This window comes from Haliaeetus albicilla, chromosome 2, assembly GCF_947461875.1.
Source record: "Haliaeetus albicilla chromosome 2, bHalAlb1.1, whole genome shotgun sequence".
NCBI classification, from domain to species: Eukaryota; Metazoa; Chordata; class Aves; order Accipitriformes; family Accipitridae; genus Haliaeetus; species Haliaeetus albicilla.
Window position 1 is genome coordinate 3,656,375 of NC_091484.1, and position 16,379 is coordinate 3,672,753.

The 16,379-nt window shown below is 47.5% G+C and overlaps 1 protein-coding gene across 4 annotated transcripts in view; it reads left to right on the top strand.

Moving 5' to 3' along the window:
• Positions 1–11,582, top strand: part of LOC138689248 (uncharacterized) — a 210,723-nt gene extending 199,141 nt beyond the window's left edge. For all 4 annotated transcript variants that reach the window (XR_011328079.1, XR_011328080.1, XR_011328081.1 and 1 more), the window contains 2 exons: positions 4,356–4,461; positions 10,660–11,582. Coding sequence is in view for 1 of the 4 variants with exons in the window: in XM_069803499.1 (XP_069659600.1) it covers positions 4,356–4,461; positions 10,660–10,895 (342 nt within the window). In the remaining 3 variants the exon portion in view is untranslated. The remainder of the gene's footprint in view (positions 1–4,355; positions 4,462–10,659) is intronic.
• Positions 11,583–16,379: the final 4,797 nt, after the last annotated feature.

Genomic DNA, 16,379 nt, shown 5'->3' on the forward strand with positions numbered 1-16,379 from the left:
GAAATACAAACATTTTTCAGAAGAACTATACATAATTTATAGAGAAGCAGATCTGAATTAGCTATAGCAGTGCATTGAGCTTTACTACCGTCCATACGTCCCTTGCCCCTAAAGCCAGGATCTCAGCTGTGCACAGTGAATCCTCTCCATCTCTCTGATGAAACCCTCTCCCAGAAACAGTTAAACACAAGAAACCAGAAATGATCCATAAATTAGGTCTGGCTATAGGTTCAAAATCATAAGTTATGGCCTATTGACCTCATACTCTGAGGGGAAATCAGAAGCATTTTTCTAAAGAGCCACCACTGGAGGAAGGGAGGTTTAATATATGGCACAGCAGAGCACTGATGCAAATAAATACGGCGCTGCATAATTGTAGGGGAAATCAATAAATAGCATGGTGGTTAAAATAAAGATATGCATAGTGAGGTTTCTGGTCTATATGTGTGAACGGCTGTTTCCCCAGAAGTGGAGGAAGATTTTTTTTCCTGCATAGAGCCCCTAAATACGACAAAGGCGACGGCTCATCCGCTGCCCCTTTTACGAGGAGCAAGTTTCAGCTATTGTCTTCCTCAGAGCAGCTATCTTGAGTCGTGATTATTAGCATAATTAATAAGTGCAGTTTGCTCATTTGAAAAATTCCAGCGACATTTGCCGCTCAGGCATCGTCAGCGCAAGACACAAAAAATCACTGTGACAACTGTTTTGCAAGTTAAAGTTTTACTGACGAACACCACAAAGAGATGAAGCCCAGAGCAAGTCCCTTTTCACTTTAATATTTAAACCTCTTTTAAGACAACGTCAATATTAACGCTCATAATTGATGCTGGCAGTTGACTGTCTGACCATAAAAAAGGCAAGGGATATGATTAAAAAAAAAACAATAATACCGATTGCGATGTGCCAGCCATCGTAGAGAAGGGTACTGGGATGAGGGGCTGAGGTCTCCTGCATCCCTGATGCTGTCGAAGCGGAGCTGGTGATGCTGCCCAGGAATGGGTAAGACCCTTCGGGTTCGGCTGATTGCATTTCTCCAGGCAAAGCCCTGGATCTCCCGGCCGAGAAACCCATCCTTGCTCAGCCTCAAGACCGGCCAATGCTTTTAATAACTAAATCCCATTTGTAGCTAGTTAACCTCGGGATTTCCAGCATTAAAGATATTTCCCACAGGAGCCAAAGAGCACTAGATGAATAGATAAATGCAAAGTTCATGGAAGTCGATGGGAAAGAGCACACGGAAAATACCCAGCAAGTGCGCTGCACGCCACACTCCGAAAATAGTTATTTATTGGACAGACCTTTTTGATTGTCATTGATCTTATTCTGAGAAATTAGTCAATTGTTTAAGTTTAAAATTTAGGCTAAAAGTAGCCATAATTTGAAACCGAGTTTAAATGCAGTGCTAGATAACCTGAGTACGATTATTGTCGTTGCTCGGTCTCTAGTACAACCAGAAGGAATTGTGCAGTAGATCACCATCTCCATTTTTTTAAATGGAGGTGTAGAGTAGTTTTGCTGGCTTTGAATTGTACTAGTATGCAGTATATGGCGTAAAATCAAAACCGGAGAGATAATGTGGTTATTAAAGCTGATACAGTATTTTGAATTTTGACTTTTTTTTTTTCACTTTTTGAAATTAAAGGTGAGGAAACAACTAAAATATCTTGTACCCATTAAAAAATCAAGCTGCGTTCACTAGAGGGAAAATTATTTCATGAATAGCAATTTGGGATTTCTAAAAGGCGAGGTTTAATAAAAAAATTATCGGTGACAACACTTCTCTTTTTCTCCCAATCAGGTTGGATGGCTGCATAGGCAGAAATCTTTCTGAACAAACCCAACGCACTTCAGTTAAGCCATTTTATGTACTTCCACTCTGACACTCAGCCTTAAACTAAAACCAGCAAAACTCCTTCTTAGCAACCCTCTCCCGGCAAACACACTCCTGCTCCATAGGTATTTAAGCAGGATGTCCCAGCCAGCCCTTTTCTTTATATTCTTGACGTTTTTTTCTCTGTGCTTTGGGGTTCTCCAGGCAGTTTTTACTCCTTCCAGAGGAAGATGCACAACAGAGGAATTGGGATTAAAGAGACAATGAGAAGTCCTAACCGCTGCCGTGCGGCAGAGAGCAGGGTACGGATTTAGCGCTAACAACAGAAAATAGGAGAGCTTTGTAGCAATTAAAGCTGGTCAAAACCCACCAAATGGTAGCGAAAATAAGAAAGGGGGAGGGGGAAATCACTGCGATATTACGAGTCTAAAAAAAAAAAAAAAATCAATATTCTTATTGTTCTCTGCAAGGGTCTCACAAGGAGGGAAGAGCCATGCCCAAGTCTCAGGGCTGGCTGCAAAATACAAGATTAGCGGTTAGATCCTTATCAAAAATGGCAATGGGAAGCTTTTGTTTAAAAGGTCTACTTAAAAGAAAGCTCTCCTGACTGATTACTGCGTTTGTATTTAAAAGAAAGACGACCACTGACATCAACTAGCTGGCCACAAATGAGCGTGCTTTAAATAATTATATTAGTTTCTACAACAAAATAATACTAAGTTAAAACTGTGTCGGGGTGCGCATGTATGTGTGTGCGCACACACGTGTGTTAGCAGGTTTCATGCCAAGGAAAAAGGCTGCTGGAGAGAATCTGGTGATAAATGCATCAGCTTCATCTTAGAGGTATTCTTTTTCATTTGGGCATCAGAAGTGAAATATCCTGTGTACTGTAAACTGCTGCTCCGTACAGTAATGCATTTGTTACCACTATGGCTCTTATTTAAGCATCTGACTACAGTAATTGTTTTATACATTAACTATACTCCCTGATGGTTGCTCTATTATCTTTTTTCCAAAATGGTGCTCGCAGATATTAGCAGCCTGATTACTTGTTTTATTAACAATTTCAACACTGTGTCAGTGTTGATTTGGGAAGCGGGGCGGTATTGTCAGCGGCGTGGATGCGACGGTGGCTTTGAGTTTCCGCGATGCTTTGTTATTATTTAGCTTGCTGATCTGCGCTGGCCGCCCTTACCCCAGCAATCCGGGCTTTGAAGCCTAGAGGAGTCTCGGTTTCGATTCGAGTTGCGTGTTGACGATCCATACCATCGAGACGCTCCACCGCGGATAAGCATTTGCATTCAGCTGGCCATCAGGGCCAAAGCCGTTGCAAAAGTGATTTGTGAAAAAAAAAAAAAAAAAAAAAAACAGGCAGAGAAATGATGGATTAGAAAGGGGGAGAGGGATGCGCAAAATCGCTGCGAGGCAGCGACGCGCGCTCCCGTAAACGCTGCGTGTGCAAGCGCGGGTTGTCTGCGCGTCTCTGGGTGGGAGCTCAGAAAAGGCAGGACCAAATTTTCTGTGGCTGTGTAGCCGTGCCTTTGATACATCAGCAATTCCCAGTGGCAAGGGGAAGGCGAGGAAGCCGCCGGATCGGGCCCTGGAAGGGGGCAGGGGAGGTTTCTGCAGTGCAAAGCGCTCCCCTGCCTTTGCTCATGCGTCACTTCTGTCACCGAAAGGAAAATCAGAGTCTGACGCCAGTTATTAAATATCTTCATTATAAGGGCATTCCTTCCAGCTGACTTTCAATTTTGTCGTATCTAGGGGCCCTGTGTTAATAACTGCACGCTAAGGACAAGTGTTCTTAAAAAACACTGACTATTTAAATTCTTATAAATAATATGCAGCTTCCCGCTTCTGACTGATAGATATATTGTTCAGCCAAGCCACCATAAAGGCAATAAATATATGTACTGTTATGGGTCATGAGTCTAAAAATTAAATCAAATGCAGAAATTGAGTCTTGACAGAATCTGAAGGGATAATGTCTTAGCTTCTCCAATTACGCAGTTCAACATTTGGATAAATCATATGAAAGTAAGTATTTAGCCCCATTTTTCATAATCACTATTAATGAGAACAAAATGGGAGCTGAGGGCAGAGGGAGAGAGTTCTGACAAGATAAATAGCATATGGGGTGTGTTGTCAGCCACAGAAAATCAAGGCTGTTTAAACCCCCTAAACAGCAGGAAGGAAAAAAGCAGTAAAAAAAAAAACAAAATAGAGAGAATAGTGGTCATGTGTTCTTATCAGTGACAGTCACTGTGTCAAGGCGTTTGGGATCTGGCTTTCCAAACACGACCTAGGGCACAGAAGTATCATCTAGAGCACCCCAGGATGGTGTGAATAACTGACATCCAGTGCATGTGATTTAAATATTGCCTTTTCTCACTTTGTAAGCAGCACTTAAAACCGTGCTAAAAAACTTCATTTAAAAAACCCACAAATTTTCCCCCTGGACTGGTCCCTGTGGGTCCAGGACAGGCAGCTATACACACCTTCAGTGGCCATCTCTTTGTTTGAGGGCAAGAAGAACATCGAAGAAATTGTTTCATTTGTACCGCGGTTTTCTTCAGCTTTCATGCCAGGACACGCGCAGGATGTGCCGGGCTTAAACGAAGGAGGGGAAGGTATAAATTCTGTAGTCATTTTCCATCATCTTCTCTGCCTTTCCTGCTTTTCATGTTGAAATCACTTTAAGCATCTGCAGTAGAATTATTCTTAGAGAGTCTCTCATGAAATTAGATGTCTCTGAATTGAATTCATTTCCACTCCATTTTGTCAGACGCTAACACAGGGAGAGCCAGATCCTGCTCTAACTGCCTTTGAGACGCCGTCCCTGTTTTGGCACGCAGAAGCCGGGGCTTCACACTCGGGCCAAATTTGTCCCCATCCCGAGTTCGTCCCCATCCCGAGTTCGTCCCCATCCCGAGTTCATGCCCTGCTTTTCGGGATCTCAGGGAGCATCCTCTGCACGAAGCAATGCTCGGATGCAGACAGCAGCTGAACCCTGCCATTAGACATCCTAACGACTCGCTGGGAACCAAGTTATATCAGAATATTCTTACAATATAAAGTACATCGGTCACTTTTTGGCACTGAATTAGAGTTGCAATATCCCCGCTAAAGTCAACAGCAGTTTGTGGTATTAGATACACGAATGTATCCTCCCCTGCTCTGAAAATGAGCGTTATGCCGTAAACCTCCGCATTAAGCTATAAATACCCCAGCAGTCCAGGGGAGAAGGGACCATTTTGATGTCTCATGCAACATTAGCAGCTCACAGATTAAGCACATGGGGCCTGGGAGATCATCTCCTTGAATCAATATAAAGCAGGGAAGCAAACAAACAGCTGGCCGGGTTCCCCCAAAATAAAAGCGCTTGATTGTGGCAAGCTTCAAAGCGACTGGTTGACACGAAATAGGTTGGGTGCCCTCCCCTGCTGTGCCCGAGGAGCAGAGGGTAGCATGGATATAAATAAACATATAAAAATTACTGCTTACTCCTCCCCCCGCCGACAAACCACCTCCCAAAGAAAACCAGGGAAGCAACAAAAACCGCCCCAGAACATATGGCGGAATCAAGCGCAGGATCCCCCGTAGGTTTGGGTTGTACAAGTAAATATTAATCTGGGGGGGATACTGGGGGCTGAGATCAAAAGAGCAGCTCCCGTTTCTATAGGGAAAAGGAGCGCTTTGATGTCACAGCGTCTTCCCTGCGCCGCCTAATGAACTGAAATTGTGACACACTGACATCCTGCAAGGTTTGAAAGCACTTAGCACAATGACACATCTTTGGGGTTTGCTGCTCTCTTTTTCCATCAGCCTCCTTCGCCAGGCAGCCGGTGGCAAGGGCGAGGGGGGGGAAGAATTCTGCCGGCGAGGGTGGAATAGCGGCGGAGGAGACGGAGGCGGCTTTTGGGGAACCAGAGGTGAGAGTTTCTCCCTCGGTTACACGCAGGGAGAGCAAAAGGGAACTCGCTCCGTCGCAAGCCCGACCGGGCGGCATCAGGTAGAGATGCAATCGGGAGAGAAGCACGGCAGGGTATGTCCCCCCCACGTCCCCCAGCCTTCGTGTCCATCCAAGGCTGGCGGGACCAGAGTCATCCTCGCGCCGCACCTCCCGCGCTCCGTCCTCCAAGCCCAAGTCACGGCATCCTCACGAGATGATGGACATGAAATGGGTTTTAGGAAGACGCAGAGGCAGAGGCAGGGTCCCGAGGAGGCAGAATCTCCCCTCGTTCACGTCAGGCCAAGAAAATACCCAGCAGGTAGAAAAAACGTGGCTATAGGCACCTTCCTCGTGCAGGATTTTCAGCCTGGTTTTGGCCAAAGAGCCTGAATATTTTACCCAGGCTCCCAAGAAAAAAAAAAAACTGAAACAAAACCCTGTGCCCCCACCCCAGGGAGGGCAGTGGAGAGCGGGGAAGCCCCCGCATGTGATGGTCACAGCCCCCCTCCCCGATGGCACATGCTGTGGGGAGGAAACCAGAGAGAATGAAAATAAGAAAGTCCTAATAAACTGTGCAGCAAAAACTCCCAGGGCGGCCAGGGAGGGAGAAAAGGAGGTGAAAGTGGGAAGGAGAGATCCTTTTTTTTAAGAAGAATGATTTAATGGAGGGGAAAGGGGTTGGCCTTCGGCTTTCAGGTCTACCCGCTTGCTGAGCAGAAAGGCTCTGCTGATTTTGGATGGATGCCCTGCAGCGTTTCACCAGAAGGCAGCTGACCTGCCGTTGCCTGTGGAGAGCGGGATGGTTTATTGGACTTTTCTGGGAGCATCTCTTTACCCAACCCGTGGCTCATGGCAAGGACACAGAGCCCAGCAGACCCCGGGCAACGCCGCCACTCAGGGCTGCACACAGCTGCTCAGGCAGCGCAGGGTTAAATCCAGTTAATCCCAGGGATTTACTCCAGATTAACCCAGGGAATTGAGAGCAGCATTTGGCCCTATGTAAAAGGGTCGGGTTTTCAATGGCAGAGGAAACCCAACGGCATTACCCGCTCGGGGGGGGAGTTGCAGATCTGGGTAAGAGAGTTGCTGAGGCCAGAAGTTAGAAAATGTAATACAGCAAGACAGAGCTGCTGAACCAGGCGGGGAAAAGAAACTTTATTCAATCATCTGCTTTACTTATTTCATAGCTGAGGAAACTCATCTATTCCTTGGACTTGTTTGTGCTGTGAAAGCTCTGTGTTGTCACGAGGCAAAGAAACTGTTACAGAGAATAAAAAGGGCGACGCTGAGCTGCAACCTGCCTTAAAGTGCTGCACTCGGCTAGGAAGAATAAAACCACGAATTAGTGAAAAGAGCCCCACGGCTTTTCCAAAGCCTAGGATGCAGTCTGATCACTCTTCACCAAGTCACTGGGATTAGGAAGGCATTAACGGGAATGACAACTTGACGGGTTTTAGCAAAGCGTCATGACACTGTGACATCGCCTTTCCAAAAAATACCGTATTTGGGTGTGTGTGCGCAGAAATACATGCACGTACGCAGCCATACGCACTGAAGGAAAGCCTGTAAGGACTCAAGGTGTCATTAGAAAAGCGTGAGCAGGGGACTGAGCTGTCCCAGGAAGGGCTACAGAAATGCACCTGCATAATTTCATCAACTCAGAGGTCCGTGGAGGAGTTTGCTGGGGGGATGCAGCAATAGGGTTCGGGCATCCCGAGACCCCTCTGTCCCCTGAATCATGGGGAGAAATGCAGGGTGGTTCCCAGCACACATCCAGCCCGTGGGAAATAATAGTTTCTGGAGCAAGGGAGGGGATCAGTCACACAGAGCTGCTTTTACATGAAAAACTTGCTGCAGCAGCAAGAGGATTTGATTGCATGGAACAGACTGGGGCTGGATGCAGCTCCCAGATGCTGCTGTGTAGAAATATTCAATAATAATAACAACAACAACAATAATAATGCAATGGGAAAAGGCTCATCTTGAACTGATCATTGAGGCAAATTAATGCAACTTTGATGTAGCCTTGGGGTAGGTGGCTCCACGCAAGGTCACGATGCAGCGTTGCGATGGCCAGGACAGGGCACCAGCACCCGCGGGCAGCCTCGACGGCCACCCATCACCTTCCTGCACCCTGCCTGCAGGCAGGGGGGGAAAGCACTGAGCCGGGAAGCGATAAATAACCCACGTCTCACAGAGGGATGGATGTTTCTGCGTGAGAATTAGAGGCCTTGCATGCTTCCAGCGAGATGCCCCTTGCACAGCGCCGCGGCTCCTATCTAGGGCAGGTTTCCCTTCAGAGATGTCATTCACCAAATCCCACTCAGCCGTGATTTCAGCTAAGCTGCATTTCATTATTTTTTTTTTTTCCCCCAAATCAGCCTTATGCAGATTCCACCCTCTCCGCTAGTTAACCCCTGCAGCGCCAGCACACCCCAAATGTCTTTAAGGGCTCGGCGAGGTTTTTGGTCGTGGGAATCCTAAAACTTTACGGCATGACACAGCGCCTTAGTGAGGCCATCTGGCAATTTGCTTAGAAAACCTGCCACGGAAATCTGGGTGCCTTATCAGCCATTTTTCCCATCTTTCTCTTATCACAAAGTCTATACAAGTCAGATTAAAGAAAGGCTGTTTGTATAGCGTTAAGGGTGTTGTACTAGTCTGTATTAAGAATGTAGATGTTTATTGCAATTTTCCTTAGTGCATAGCTGTATTTGACTACTAAAGTGTGAGTTAACCAACATCCAGTTTATCTATGAACATCTTTAAGTAACTCACAGTTATTTCATGTTTGAGTTGGGCTGATATAGCAGATGTGGCCATTCCCTTAGCTGGGCAGAGGGGTGGACCAGGGGGCTGCCTTTCTGCGAGCTTCCCTTGCTGTGTCATGATGGATACCCCCATGCTTAAATTAAGGCTATGATGCTTGATTTAAAAGTTCAAAATCAGGATGGAAGAGGAAGTTAAGAAATGATGAGAAGCAAGTTGCATTATCGGATCCTGCCAAGTCAATGGCTCAGGCTTGTTTTAGAAGTCCTGAACGTGATTTAGGCTTCCTCATAGGGATATGAGGTCTGAATGGGAATCCTGTCCGGAATCCCTGCTTTGCTGCATGGCTAACATGGGAAACTGTGGCCCGACGCCAGCCAGCTCTGAATGATGGTCCTTCCACTGCTGTGACCATGGCATGCAGAGACGCGGGGCTGCTCCTGGTGCGGAGCAAAACACCACCTGCCTCTAGCTGACACGAGTGGGACATGGGTGCAAATGGAAAACTAACCCTGTGCAGCTCCAGGCCCTGGCATGGCATTTCCCTGTGCAGGGCAGCCAGGAAGGGATGCTGGTTGCTGTGCAGGGGCTCAGCTCTGGCACTGGAAGTGGGTGTCCTGCATCCAGTCTGCAATCAGCCTGTGCGCTGCCTGCAATCAGCCTATGCACAGCCTGCACCCTGCCAGCATGCTGCCTGCACCCTGCCTGCAATCAGCCTGTGCGCAGCCTGCATCTAGCCTGCAATCAACCTGTGCGCATCCTGCACCATGCCAGCACCCTGCCAGCATGCTGCCTGCACCCAGCCTGCAATCAGCCTCTGCACAACCAGCATGTGGCCTCCACCCTGCGTGCGCCCAGCCTGCAATCAGCCTGTGCGTAGCTTGCACCCTGCCTGCACCCTGCCTGCAATCAGCCTGTGCGCGGCCTGCACCCTGCAATCAGCCTGTGCGCAGCCTGCACCCTGCCAGCACCCTGCCTGCACCCAGCCTGCAGTCAGCCTCTGCACAGCCTGCACCCTGCCAGCACCCTGCCTGCACCCAGCCTGCAGTCAGCCTCTGCACAGCCTGCACCCTGCCAGCACCCTGCCTGCACCCAGCCTGCAGTCAGCCTCTGCACAGCCTGCACCCAGCCTGCAATCAACCTGTGTGCAGCCTGCACCCTGCCAGCACCCTGCCAGCACCCTGCCTGCAATCAGCCTGTGCGCAGCTCGCACCCAGCCTGCAATCAGCCTCTGCACATCCTGCACCCTGCCAGCACCCTGCCAGCACCCAGCCTGCAATCAGCCCCTGCACATCCCGCACCCCCTGCCTGCACCCTGCCTGCACCCAGCCTGCAATCAGCCCCTGCACATCCCGCACCCCCTGCCTGCACCCTGCCTGCACCCAGCCTGCAATCAGCCTCTGCACATCCTGCACCCTGCCAGCACCCTGCCAGCACCCAGCCTGCAATCAGCCCCTGCACATCCCGCACCCCCTGCCTGCACCCTGCCTGCACCCAGCCTGCAATCAGCCCCTGCACATCCCGCACCCCCTGCCTGCACCCTGCCTGCACCCAGCCTGCAATCAGCCCCTGCACATCCCGCACCCCCTGCCTGCACCCTGCCTGCACCCAGCCTGCAATCAGCCCCTGCACATCCCGCACCCCCTGCCTGCACCCTGCCTGCACCCAGCCTGCAATCAGCCCCTGCACATCCCGCACCCCCTGCCTGCACCCTGCCTGCACCCAGCCTGCAATCAGCCCCTGCACATCCCGCACCCCCTGCCTGCACCCTGCCTGCACCCCCCGGCCCCCCCAGCCCCGGGCAGGCTCGTACCGGTGCTGCCCCCTGCCGGCAGCGCCCGCCCCCTGCAGCCGGCCCGGCCCGGCCCGCGGTTGCCGCGGCAACGATCGGGGACGGGGACGGGGGGGACACGGACGGACACACGGACAGGGACGGGGTTGGGGGGGGCGGCGATGGGACCAGGACCCGTCTCCGCCGGGGATGTCCCGCTGCCGGGGCTCCTCCGGCGATGGTGCCGAGCCGGGGGGGGGCTGCAAACGGGGCTGAGCCGGGGCGGAGGATCCGCTCCGCTATTATTAGTAGTATTATATTCTTCTTCTTTTTTAGCTCTTTTTTTGGGCAGAAGCCGGCACTCGGAGCGCATTTTCATCCCGCAGCAGCTATTCCGTTGCGGGCAGACAGGGAGCCATCACCGCTTCCAACTGCTTTTAGTCGCTGCTGCTCATCCTCCCCCAAACCAGCATCCAGTTTTCCCACCCCACCCCCCAAAAAAAAGTGCCCAGCCTGGGATTGCCCCTCCTGCCCCATCCGCAGTGTCCCGCTCTGCCACGGGGTCTTGGTAGCCCGATAGGGTCTTGGTAGCCCTCTGGGGTCTTGGTAGCCCGATGGCAAGCAGCTCCTGTGCTCCAGCAAGGGGTCTCCCCCTTTTTCTTGCCCAAAATGGGGTGCCTGTCAGTCCCTGTCGTCCCCCCCCACCCAAGCTTCCCATTGCCTGATTAGGATTCACCTCGCATCCAGACGGAGGAGGGCATACGTATCCCGGCATGCACCCGCCCAAAATTGCAGACCATTGCTCGCGCTGCAGCGGCCATCTGGTTGGAAAACAACAGGCCAAACAGTTTCAGCATCACGTCATGTATCCAGCCAGCGAGAAGAAAGTGAAAGGGGGGGGGGGAATGCAGAAATGCCGGGGAGAAGGAAGGTGGTCGGCGTGGATGGATGCGCGGGAGCGAAAGAGCGGGGAGCGACGGTTCCAGCGAGGCCACGGCCGTGTGCCGCGGATCCTGACCCCGCCGTGCCGGGATGTCCGATCCCACCCGGAGGATTCTGCCGGGGGAACGGTTCCCGCTCCCATCGCGCACCGCAGAGAAGCATCGCGGTTTGCAAGGATTTCCCCCTCATAAATTAGTATCTTCCAGCTGTTTCCTTCCACATAAAATCTCTTCTATTTCTTCTCTTATTGCTTTATATAAACAAACATGAGAGCGACTCGTTCTAAATAAAGTTATTTGTCTACGTAAATTAATATATCATATTCTCTCCTGAAATATAGAGAGCTATTTGTCTCTAGAGAAATCATGTTAAGAGTGACATAGTATAACCCTATTCATTTGCATATGCAGATATGTCTAATTATTCAACTTGCAATTAAAGGCTTGTGTGTCAGCAAATGAGACTAATTAGATACATTTATCTATGATAATCAGCTTTATTACAAACAAAATAGATTTCCCTTCACTTCCCAGGCAAGTGAGACGTGTTGACTGGAGGTAGCTGGTCAAGGGCCCGTGGACTTAAATCGCTGACAGGGTTTCCATCTGCATCAAACCGGGCAGAAGCGCACAGTAGTTCGTTATTTCTTTGTGTCCAAAGCACAAACGCATAATTTTTCAGCTTTTTTTTTTTTTCAAACTTTCTTTTGAAAATATCCCACCGGTGCAATCTATTCTTTACTATAGAGCAGGGCATAAATAATTACTAGAAAACGAGGTCTGGCTTCTAAGTGATTTAGGCTCCCGTATTAAAATAAACCACGTGTGTTCTCTCTGTGGGCTGAGATAGCACGTAAGGGAGTAGCGAAGATGCAGACATAGCTGTCACCTTCCATTTAGGGCAGGTAAAACATACTTGAGCTCCTTCAGGTTAAACAAAACGATTGCAGCCCTCGCCCAAAGCACAGACTCATCCCACCACTTTCAGCAAAGGGTTGGCAAGGTGTAGGCTGCAAAACTACGAGCTCTGTGGGTTGGTATTAGGCGGAAAAGGCCGGAGGCATTGAGGGGAAAAGTAGCAAGGATGTGCCAGACACTGAGCAAACCTGGTACTCGGGGCAGCGAGAAGGATGCTCTGGGCTGATTATTCCCTACAAGGGGCTCAAAGCTGCAAAAGCAGAACCTGGTTCCTCCTGGCAGAGTTCTGCTACTTTCAGGAAAACATGTTTTTTTGTTTTGTTTTGTTTTCTTTTCTGTGGACTGAACCAAAGACACAAAATAATATTCAAGTCCCCCATTTTTTCGGCTAGTTGCTCAGGCCAACAGAACATGAAACACTCGACGCTGATGTCTGCAATAGCTGCAATATAACAAGTTATACTCTTCCTTTTGTATAAGAACGTTGCAACTGTTTTGTTAGATCGTTCACCTACTACAGAGCAGTTGTTTTTCACAGTTGCTCGGCCAATATGCGAACTATTGAAAATAACATATAACCTCTCCGGACTGGAGTTAGAGCCAGTAATCCCCAAAAGACAGGAGTGGGTGTTAAAGACAACTTTCTCTGAGCTCCTGCTATCTCGCCTTGCAGAATTTCCAGCTCACAGCCTCCTGCTTTTGGGCAGCGTCGGACACAGGCTGCCAGATGCAAAGGAGCAGGGCACGGAGCAGGTCCTGATTTCCTTGCTCTTCTGCCAAATCGTGCTTTCGGACATCTTTTACCGGTGCTTTACACTTAAATAACATTAAAGAAGACATCTCCGATAGTACTAGATAGCGCTTGGAGGGAAAAACACACTGTGTCCTGGCATTATAGCAAGAGGATGGTTAACACGAGAGAGATGTTTAAATGATGCAGCGTCCCCAAACTTTTTAACAGCCTTTTCCCGATTCCCCAGTTACCTGAAGGAAGGCAGCGAGACACCTTCCACGAGTATCAGATCCACTTTTAAACTGTAAAGAATTGTTGGAAAAGAGTTCAAAATCTGCCCTCGCTACTGACGGCCTCAAAAGCATCCTCATGTGTCGCATATTCATAGCGTGACATGTGGCCCATAACCACTTCAGCAATTATCCAAGTACTCCCCAGCCCTGGTGCCTGCAGGACCTGCGTCCATCCCTCCTGTAATCGTCCCAGGTTACTTGTCCAGCTCAAAATCAGGAGAAGTGAATCCTGGAAATGTTTGAATTAGAAACAAAACGGTTTCATTTTGGAAATCGCTGAAACAAGACTTTTTTGGCTTTTTCTTCAAACATTCTGGCTAGACTTGCTGTGTTATGTTGGGAAGCAATCCTCAACTTGTTCATTGTATTGTTATTTACAGAATGGTGTGAACAACATTTATCATGGTCGCTCAGGACAATGTTTTCACAATATGCACACTGCAAATCAAAATAAATGCATTTTCAGATAACTAGTTTATTTTCAAAACTGTATTAGTTCTGGTGGAGCCACAGACAATTTTTCACAGGTATAATGCAGAGTTACAAGCAGGAATTATTCTTAGGAAAAGTGAAAATTATCTCATTTTGATAATTTTCAAACCAATACCTATTTCTTTTCTAATTTCAGACCTGCAGTGGGGGGTTTCTTCTCTGTAACTTTAGCCATCGAAAATGGAGACGCCTCAGCTAGGTTCCACAATCCGTGAGCACAAACTGCATATCCCTCCTTCGCGTTTCTACTACCTTCCAGTGAGAGAAATTATTCTCTGGATGTGCCTCAATTTAATTTGAAAATAAAATGGGATTTAAAACAAAAGAAAGGGAAATGAAAGAGTATCATCAATGCAAAACAGTGGCTTGTTCCATTCTTCGCTTTTCTTTCAGTGAAAGGAAAAGGATGAGAAGGAAAATTAATTTCTAGTTAATCCAAATATGTTGGAAATTTGTTACAGTTCTCTGTTGGGTGAAGAGAGAAACAGGAGGGGAGCAAGGGAGGGAAAAAAAAAAAATCTCTCCAGAAGCAGCTTCCTGAAAGTGTGTTTTATAATCATCATTCTGCATTTTCTATCTGTTCCGACATTTCAAGGGTGAAAAAGCACCGGCACAAAATTGTAGGAGCACTTTATAGGTCCACAAATCTGGGTGAGAGAATTAGGGTTTTTTACTTTTTCAAGAGACCCGAGATCCCTCTTAGGACCCTAAATAAGAGCTATACTTTCACAGGAGCTCAAACTCATTTGCTCTTATCGTGATGCTTATGGTACCTTTCAAAGCCCAGCAGCTCTGGGCACTTGGGGGCTCGAAATGTCCTTTTTGTTCTGCGTTTCTTTATTACTCAGTTTAGTGGGATCTCATCCATCACTCGGGCTTTTAATGCTTTTACAGTAATAGCTGGCCTTTTCCCTCTGTAACACATATACTGTAAATCGAAATGATCAGGCCACAAACAGGGCTGTTGGCCCCAGCCAGGCTCCTGTTGCCTCCTGCATCACGCATCTGGCTGAAACGCGGTGGGGTTATATCGTTTTTAGCATCTAGGGATCACTGACAGGAGTTAATAAGTATTATATAACCTTCCCCAAAAAGCATAACAAAATAATAACAAAAAAATAAGGTTAAGTGAAACCATTTCAATAATGTTATAGGCCTGCTTTCAATCAATGAAAGCTGGGAAATTCAATGTCTTTAGAGGCTATGATTTTATTTTAGCTCCCTCCACTGCTGAACTTCTTTTCACAAAGCAATGAGTTAAAGACTTAGCAGCAGATTCATAATACATCTGAAATGTACTTTTTGTGTTTAATATTCACTGGAATGGTTGACTTTGCTGGGTTTGGTTATCGAGAGGAATAATAGTTTTCAGTTTCATTGAAGCATAAGATATAATTCCATTATCTTTTTTTTTTTTGGATAAAATAATCTGGAAGAAGTAGAGCAAAATGGGAGAAGAAATGATTCTATAGACCCTGTTAATTATGTATCCATCATATAAAATAGCAATAATAGCATAATAATTTTTCATTAAATAGGGCACGGGAATATTTGCAATCTCGTGCTGTCAAGTAAGAAATGGCTTTAAAAAACTCCACTTTATTTCAATAATGCTAACTAATTTTGAAGCAATTAACACTAAATTTTGGTGCCTACTAAGTAGGAATCTGACAATTTTGCAGTTCTCAATCAATTTGTGCATTGCTCCATATACATTAAGCCTGAGTTCAGCCCCTGTAACTTCAGGGACTTAAAAGTTAGATGCCTGCTCTAAATTAGGTGCCTGAACTAGCAATATAGTTCAGGGACGGGGACCTCAGACTTGTACTCGCTCCACAGCTTTGCCACCAAGCTGCTCTGTTTTCCAGCCTGTATCTGAACGCAGAACAATTGCATCACTGTATTTTAAATTAATATAATTGAAAGAGGTGCCATTCTATTCTCCCTGCAGGGAGCAGCCGTTTAAGCATTGATCTTAATTTCAGGAGGTTCAGGATGGAAATGAACTAACTCCAAGAAATTGCCAGCTTTTCATCTGAAATGCAAAAGCTACACTCCCGATGCCCAGTAAGCTATTTAGATAGCAGGTTCAGAGAGCAGCGTGACTCTACAGCGAGAGGGACTACGTCCCTCAGTCTGCTTTCCTGTGCAGTACGTCAGATTTTGAAGATGCTCTCAATTATAAAGGCTAGCCGGTGTACCGGGTAACTCTGCGACACCTCAGCTTTTTCCCATACAAGTATATCCCACGTGTCTGTCAAGGAATGCCATGCCTCATGTTATGGGAAAATCCCCTCGCAGACACAGAGAGTTGTTTTCCCATTCAAACGAAACCCAGCAGTGAGCAGCAGACCCATGCTGCAAAACGCAGAACAAAAAGGTTTGATCCTTGCAGAGGTGCAACGTTAGAAAGGAAAACGGTTGCATGTTGAAAACACAGACAATTTGATAAAGAGCATGAGAAGAAGGAAAAAAGCTGCTGCTGCTGCTGCTGCTGCTGCAGCTTTAAATTAAAATGCTGCATCAGCCAGTCCCTCAGGACTTGATAGAAATCTAATTAGTCAGACAATCTGGCACCAAATGTCCTAATTTCCCCAATCCATGTGGGATTTGTGTATTCTCTTATTCACTGCAGTTCTAAATTTCAACCTGAGCCTTTCTAACCCCTCTCTTTTTTCC